General features: G+C 36.0%; 1 protein-coding gene across 4 annotated transcripts in view; it reads right to left on the reverse strand.

Moving 5' to 3' along the window:
* The window catches only part of LOC114261553 (uncharacterized), an 89,197-nt gene extending 82,382 nt beyond the window's left edge, over positions 1-6,815 (reverse strand). For 3 of the 4 annotated variants that reach the window (XM_082912629.1, XM_082912628.1, XM_082912626.1), the window contains exons 1-5: positions 6,538-6,815; positions 3,659-3,765; positions 3,506-3,556; positions 2,236-2,287; positions 981-1,039 (exon numbers count right to left, since the gene is read on the reverse strand). In XM_082912629.1, the coding sequence (XP_082768755.1) occupies positions 981-1,039; positions 2,236-2,287; positions 3,506-3,556; positions 3,659-3,727 (231 nt within the window). In that variant the 5' untranslated portion in view covers positions 3,728-3,765; positions 6,538-6,815. Of the gene's footprint in view, positions 1-980; positions 1,040-2,235; positions 2,288-3,505; positions 3,557-3,658; positions 3,786-6,537 lie in introns of all 4 variants that reach the window. The other variant, XM_082912627.1, reaches the window with a different exon arrangement.
* Positions 6,816-7,646: the final 831 nt, after the last annotated feature.

The raw sequence follows: 7,646 nt of genomic DNA on the forward strand, positions 1-7,646 counted from the left end.
CCTCTAAGTGATGTAGGTTCAAGGATCAATATAATCTATGATCCTATATTTCATTTTTTTATTATGCATTACAATTAATGACAATCCATAAATGCATGTGCTGTTATGAATCAATGGAGACAAGAATCCATGGTCCGTCAAAAAAGAAAGATAAAAAATTCAAAATTTCAAATCACAATAGTGAGATAAATTTAATAGAATATAGTTGGTTTCTTTTTTATATAGGGTATATATAGACTTCAGTTTTGGTGCAAAACACAAATGCTAGAATTGAAACTCGTGTTAAAAAGAGACCTTTCAAAAAAATGAGAAGAAAAAAAAAAGAACTCTTCAATTCATCGAAGAGGCAAACGCCAATAGTAAAATTTTACAACTCAAGTAATCCAAATACTCATCTAAAATGGTCCAAACTACTCAAATCACCACTTTTTATAACCTCTTGCTTGATGCCTCCCAAATATTTCTTGTGCAAGTAGAAACACGTGGATAAAGTTGAACCAATTGATTGGTATTGGTGTATCAAACTAAATCGTGTAATACGTATCATGAATCATACAATTACGATGCAATTTATGCTTATTGTCGATTCACCCTTAGATACAAATCGGTTGTTTAGTGTATCAAACCAAATCGTGTGACACGTGTCTTTAGGTCTCTGTTACAACAATATCTGACAAGCATAAATAACATGGGTTATGAATACGACACGATATGGACAACCGTAAGTGTGTCAAACACATGTCGACGCTTGCCCTTTAGGTGCTAGCATCCAAACTGAATTGGACACTAATATGGAATGCTAAGAGCTTCCGTGCTACCTAGAGCAAGATTGTAGATGCGGCATCTTTACAAATTCTAACCACACAATAAATTCTTCTATACAAATTGAATGACATGCTTAAGCTATACAAGGAACTAAAATTGCAAGTAAAAATCAAAGCTCAAGCAAATGGGGAATCGAAACGGAAGTTGACACTTACACCGATGAGGAAATGCAACCAGATAGGTCCTTTAACCCACCTCTGAACGATTGGCATCACTGTAGAGGTAATTCAATAAAATAAATAACAAAATACATGGAGGGAAAGAAGCCAATTGTAAAAAAAGTGTATGTACTCTTTGTCAAAAGTTTATCACTAACAATAACAATTTCAGTGATTGAGAAAATCAACATATGGTATTGCTCAGGAAAGTAATTTCAGAGTGCTATATTATGCAAAGAGGAAAAAAAGAGAAGAAAAAGAAGATTAGCAGGAACAATGGAACAGGAATTATATCATTAGAATACCATTTGTTTACTGAAGTATCAAAGCCACAAGTAGATTATGGTTAATGCAAAACTTTCTATTATTGTGTCATGCCACATTAAAATACCATCAGTTTACAACATTGAACGCTACACTTTTTCTTGTACTAAGTGTTGTAATAAAAAAATTGTTTTAGTGCCTACTTCATTCTAATTTAAACCTAGAAGCATAAGATATGATACAAAAAATATATATATAAATGCAACTATAATACTTTAGCAAATGCATCTTTGTTCCTGGAAAAATCGAGACGAAGTTCAAGGTTTGAACTTTAAGAAAAGTAATGAATACAAGAATGAAGAAGTCAAATCTAACAAAAAAGTACATTGTCTTCTTTGAAAGCAAACTAGGTGTTAGTTCCACAATTTGTATAGCTAATTCAACTGCCAACAAGCATTAACTATATCACCAGTGGGTGCTTATGGCTCCGATGTGTATTTGTGTGCTTTGCCTATTCTATTTGACTATAAGGGTACTTGCACGTTTTAGGCTAGGCATGTGCGTATCTCCCCGAAGATGTGTACCCACTGGGGAGGTGTAATGAAAGTAATTGTAATATCTCTTTTTGTGGTAATAACATCACACGCACGCACGCTTGCACGCACACACACAAAAGTCAACGTGCATTGACATACTAATCTTTTAAGATCTTAAATTTCATGCTTTTACTAAGTTAAACCATTTTGAAACCATTGGTTTACAACAAAATAACTGGGACCATAAGTCATACAATGACAACAATACCTACATCAAATAACATATAGAGTACCAATATAAGGAACCCAATGAAATATGCTGTAACTCATGCACAACTAATAACATATTACTATGAACTAAAAGCTGAAGGAATGACATAACTATTTCAAGGTCATAGAACAGACTGAAAAGTTGAGGAACACGAGTAGAAAATAAGGATAAAATGACATACCATGGTTGAATCCATAGAATGCACTTGTTGTACAACCAACGGCAGAACCAATCTACATGAAAAGGAATAGTAAAGACATAACAAAAGAAAGAAGAAAGTAAACATGAAGGCAAAATAAAGGGATAAAATAGTTAGGATCGTAACACACCACCACACTCCACAACTGACATACATGACAGCCCACTCTATTGACACTTAATTAACAGTAGCCATTTTCCTTTCCCTTTTATAGACTTACTCACTTTTCAATATTCAACACAATAGTACTATACCTACACACAATAATAAGATGTTTTAATCTGGCCCATACGTTACTCCCTCCGCAGCACAGACCATAAAGCAATGGCCATTCAATCCCGTACTCACATAGGTTGTGTCTAATCTCATACTCCACATGGTGACTAGTTCTAATACCGAATGATACAAACCCTTAGGTAAAACTCACCCTTGAAAACCAACTTGCAATAAGAGGATGTCTGAGAGCATATACTCACATGGCCAACCTCATTGTTAACTGACTTAGAATAACTTTAGGATTGTAACATAAGACGAACAAAAGTAAAATTTTGAAGAATATTTAGTGAAATATTATCAAATCACATCTCAATAACCCAACAAACTAATTAAATATGCAAAGTTCAAGAAAATTGCACTAAATTAAGCAAATATAGAATTTTCTCCACACACACACACAAACAAACATTAGCCCATATGTGTGTGTGTGCGCGCCTTTATCATCTATACTATATTATCTAAATTATTATTATTAAATTGCAAAGTGAATACCCAATTTGGTGTGAACACTTTATTGGAGTTGTGTAACACTTTTTTTGTTTCCAACAAAAAAAAACATGGCACATATTGAGAGACATACACTTTCCTAAATGGGTAAATATATAAAATCCTCAATTCACTCCAAAACTCCACCTTCAACAGATAACTCCCTTAGAATTTCCAATGTTCCTCAACCATGTTGCAAAAATCTCACGATTAACACAAACTCTATATTCATACATATTGAAACAATTTCTACGACGAAGAATTCTCCGGAGGTGGAATAGAAAAAAGGATAAATTGAAGATTTTGGTCCAAATTCCCATTCACTTGGAAATTTAAGTGAATCTAAAGACAGGTTCACTATTTGTTACTTTTACTTTGGTTTGATTTAGAATTCAAAAATTGATTTAAGTAGGTGATGATATGCACATGATGCATCAAGTGCAAGCAATGGCAAGTAATGAAATATAAGATGGGTTAAGAAAATAATTACCATAGAAAAGCTATCCCTAATGAGGGGAGGAAGAGTCCAGTCACTTGCTTCCTGCAGTTAAATAGAAGATGCACCAGATTTCACAAAATAATTATAATTATAATAATAGAAAGAAAGAGGAGCGTAAAAGCTTAGCTCAGCCTCAGTGGTTACCATCTCCTTTGCGAGAGGACCTGCACAGTATGGACATCTCACACTTCTTCTAGGCTTTGAATCCCCCATCACACCACACCCTCTCCACTCTTCTCTCTCTCTCTCCCCTGTATAAATAAAAACATACCTAGCAAAACAATTCAGGTTTGGGTACCTAATTCAGGTTTATAATCTGTCGGTGCAACGGTCAATGCATTTGATGTAAAAAAATATTTGAGTTTTACGTTGCTTTTTTTTTTATCAATCTAATTTTGAAAATAGATTTTGAAAACCAACCAAACACAAAAATAAGAAAGTGGTAGTAGTGTCTGCATTCATTTGTTTTTTAGATTGGAAAAGTGGTATCCATTAGTATATACATAGAGAGAAACAAAGAAATATAGCAGGGTAGCAATATTGCTGCCCCCAACCCATATAAATAAATAAATATAATATTAAATATATAAATATATATCCAAAATAAACGAGTTTGACAAATCAACTGAGAGGTGAAAGCAGCAGAGAATACACAAAATAGTAAAAAAGAAAAAAAAATTGATAAAACATGTTACAGACCTCAAATGTGACGTGTCTATAATTGCAAGTAGTGGTGCTCACGGTTTGGGTTGGGTTGGGTTGGGTTGGGTGACATCCATTCGCCATCTATCCAAAAGTAGGCGGATTGAAAAAAAATCAATTTGCATCCATCCGCTAAGTTGGCGAATGCAGATTGAGCGGGCCATGGATTGGTGGATGAAAGCGATCGGTTTGACGGTTTGGACTTTACAAACTTTGAGCATTTTTCCAACTTATAGTTCATTACTGTATATGTTTTTTTGGGCAAGATTTCTAATATTCAAGTTCATGCCAAATATGACCGTCTTTTTGGGGGATGGATCAGGTTCATGCCAAATATGCCTGTGTGTTTCTTTGGACTAGATCTCTAATATTCATATAACTGCTCTATCATCCTTCTGAGTTCATGCCAAGTAAACTATCATTGTAGGTTCTAAGCCAGGGTTATGAATTGAGAAATTAGATAAGAAATGGAGAATGGAATGACACATGGGCACATTTGTCATGTAGTTGAAATGGGCTATGAATTGATTTATGTGAAATAAACATTTATCAAATGTTAATGTCTTAGTTATTGCTCATATTATGTTTAGCATATCTCTACTGGGCGTTGGGTCACCCTATATGGGACATCATTTTCAAGTACAGGTTTAGGGTTTGGGGTTTTGGGTTTTGGGTTTTGGGTTTGGGGTTTGGATTTTGGGGTTTGGGGTTTAGGGGTTTGGGGTTTTGGGGTTTTGGGTTTCGCCGTTGTACAGTCACCACCGCCAATCGAGCTGATGTAGAGAGACAAAAGACGAGAAAGGTAGGGTTTGGTTGTTTCTCTCTCCATTGTTGATGGAGAATATAGAAGAGAGAACTAAATCACTAAAAATAATAATCATAAAAGGCATATGGGTGATTCAGGCATGCACGGTTTAGGGGTTGATTATCCGCCACCCGATCCAAGCATTCGCTCACCGACTAGAGCCGGTGGATCTATCAGGTCATCCAAATGTCTAATCACCCCTAATTCCAAGCATTAGGGGTGGGCGCGGATCGATTGTGGCCACGGAACCTCCAAACCGCCATCCGTCCGCCAGATTGGCAAATTGAAGAAAATCAATCCGCATCCGTCCACCAATCCAGCGGATGCAGATTGAGCGGATTGGCAGATGGATACAAATCGGTTTGGCAGATAGATACAAATCGGTTTGGCGGTTTAAAAATTTATAAATTTTTAACATAATTCAATTATGCACTTTCTAAAAAAAAAAAAAAAACCTGGGCATCATTCAGGTGTGCAAAAATAACCTGGGCAAATGCAACCAATATTCAGTGATTGTCACAAAATGTCTACGAAGTGTTAATGATTCAAATGTCTATGAAGTGTTATTCATTGCATAACCAAATGTCTATGAAGTGTTATGCACTGACAACCTGGGCAACCAATATTCAGTTATATTCACTGAAGGGCTAATAACTGGACTCAATACACAAATTTTGTATGGAAGCACTGTATGAAGGACAAAAAATAGTTTCAATAAAAAAGGTTGAAAGAAAATAAACCATGAATCAATACATGAAGGACTAATAACTGGACTCAATACACAGATTTTGTATGGAAGCACTGTATGAAGGACTAAAAACAGTTTTAAAAAAAAAAGGTTGAAAGAAAATAAACCATGAATCAATACATGAAGGACTAATAACTGGACTCAATACACAGATTCTGTATGAATCTGTCAACTGATGTGAATCTTTTTATTTTCAGTTCCTAAATCATTCATTTCCGAAGCAGTTCCTAAATCATTCATTTCCAAAGCAGTTCCTAAATCAGTTTATAAACCAAATTGCTCAAATCAATTTACAAACACCAAATTGCTCAACATTAGCATATCAGTTCCTAGATTCATTTACAGAACAAAGTGAATTTTTGTTCATTGTTTGTTCATTCCAGAACAATGTACTGAACTATATTCATTCTTTACTATCTGCCTCTTACATTTTACGTTTAAGATATATTCTCAAGACACACATTAAAATGCTAATTAAAAACCCAATTAGCATCCCAAGTATTAGTAGTAGAAACAAGAAAACCCAATTCTACCAAATTTAAACAACCCACCCCAAAACATGAGCCAACTTGAAAAAAATAAAAAACAAAACAAATAAACAAACACATAAAACCATAAACAGACGAGAGTGTGGAGAGACAAGAGAAGAGAATAAGAGGAAAGAAGAAGAGAAAAACAGAAGAGGAGAAGAGAAGAAGAGGAAAGAAGAAGAGCAAAACAGAACAGGAGAAGAGAAGAAGAGGAAAGAAGAAAAAGAGCAGACAATACCTCAGTTCGTTCAGTGTAGATCATTCTCTGTTCAGTGTAGTAGATCGTCGGTCGGCTGTTTAGTGTAGACCAGAGGACGACGACGAAAAAAGTGTAGCCAATAGCCGATAGCTGATCGCCGTTTGGTAGATCGTCGTTCAGTGTAGCCGATAGCCGATCGCCGTTCAATGTAGTCGATCGCCGTTGTTCAGTGTAGTAGATCGTCGGGGGGGTTTTGGGGGCCAGAGAGAGACAGAGCGAGCGAAGACAGAGTGTGTCTGTCTGAAATGAGACTTGGGGTTAGGGCAAAATGGGCTAAGGCGGAAAAAAGAAAAATAAATCATGGTCGGGTCGGGTTTTGTTGATATAATGACGGGTTACCCACCACCCAACCCGACCTCGAAAAATCCTGAATTCTAGACCTGCGTCCGCCCGTCACATGTCACGCATTCATCCGTTAGGTGTTGGGTCGGGTCAGGCGAATTTGGCGAGTCGGTGGATCTGCTGCGCAGCCCTAGTGAGGACTATTGATTGTGATAATCTAATATTTTAGTGTGTTGGCATCCTCCAAAAAATCTAAAAAGTCAAAAAGTCACTATCCTATTTAAGTCACATCATCTTATTTAAGTTACATCACCTCTCTAACACATCACTTCAAATCCAACCCAAATCCAACCCATATTTCATAAAAAGTCAAAAAGTACACTTATTTAGTCTTCCCAAACTTGGCCTATAATTGCAAGCATTTGTAAGGAATGTTAATTGTGGCAATCAAATATTTTAGTGATTGGTAGTAATGCTTAATTGCATTTTTGAAATTGCAATTTCAGTTAAAATTGTATTTTCAACTCTTTTTTTTTAACTATCAAGGCATTGCATTAAGACTCAAAGGAACTTACATTAGAAACAATTAAGGAACTAAAAGAAACATAAGGGTATACATTCCAAAGAGGAGGGGGAGACTTGGAGGCTAGGGACTTAGCAACCCAATGAGCCACCTTGTTGGTATCACGGCGAGTCTAAGAGAAGGAGAGCTGGAGTTGAGAGGCCAAACTTCTGACATCGCAAATCACAGCATTTAGCTCCCACGAAGGGACATTTTCAGAAACACTAAGCTAAATGACTTGTTG

This window comes from Camellia sinensis, unplaced genomic scaffold (genome assembly GCF_055761805.1).
Source record: "Camellia sinensis isolate YWXY unplaced genomic scaffold, ASM5576180v1 Unanchor4, whole genome shotgun sequence".
In the NCBI taxonomy this organism is placed as follows: Eukaryota; Viridiplantae; Streptophyta; class Magnoliopsida; order Ericales; family Theaceae; genus Camellia; species Camellia sinensis.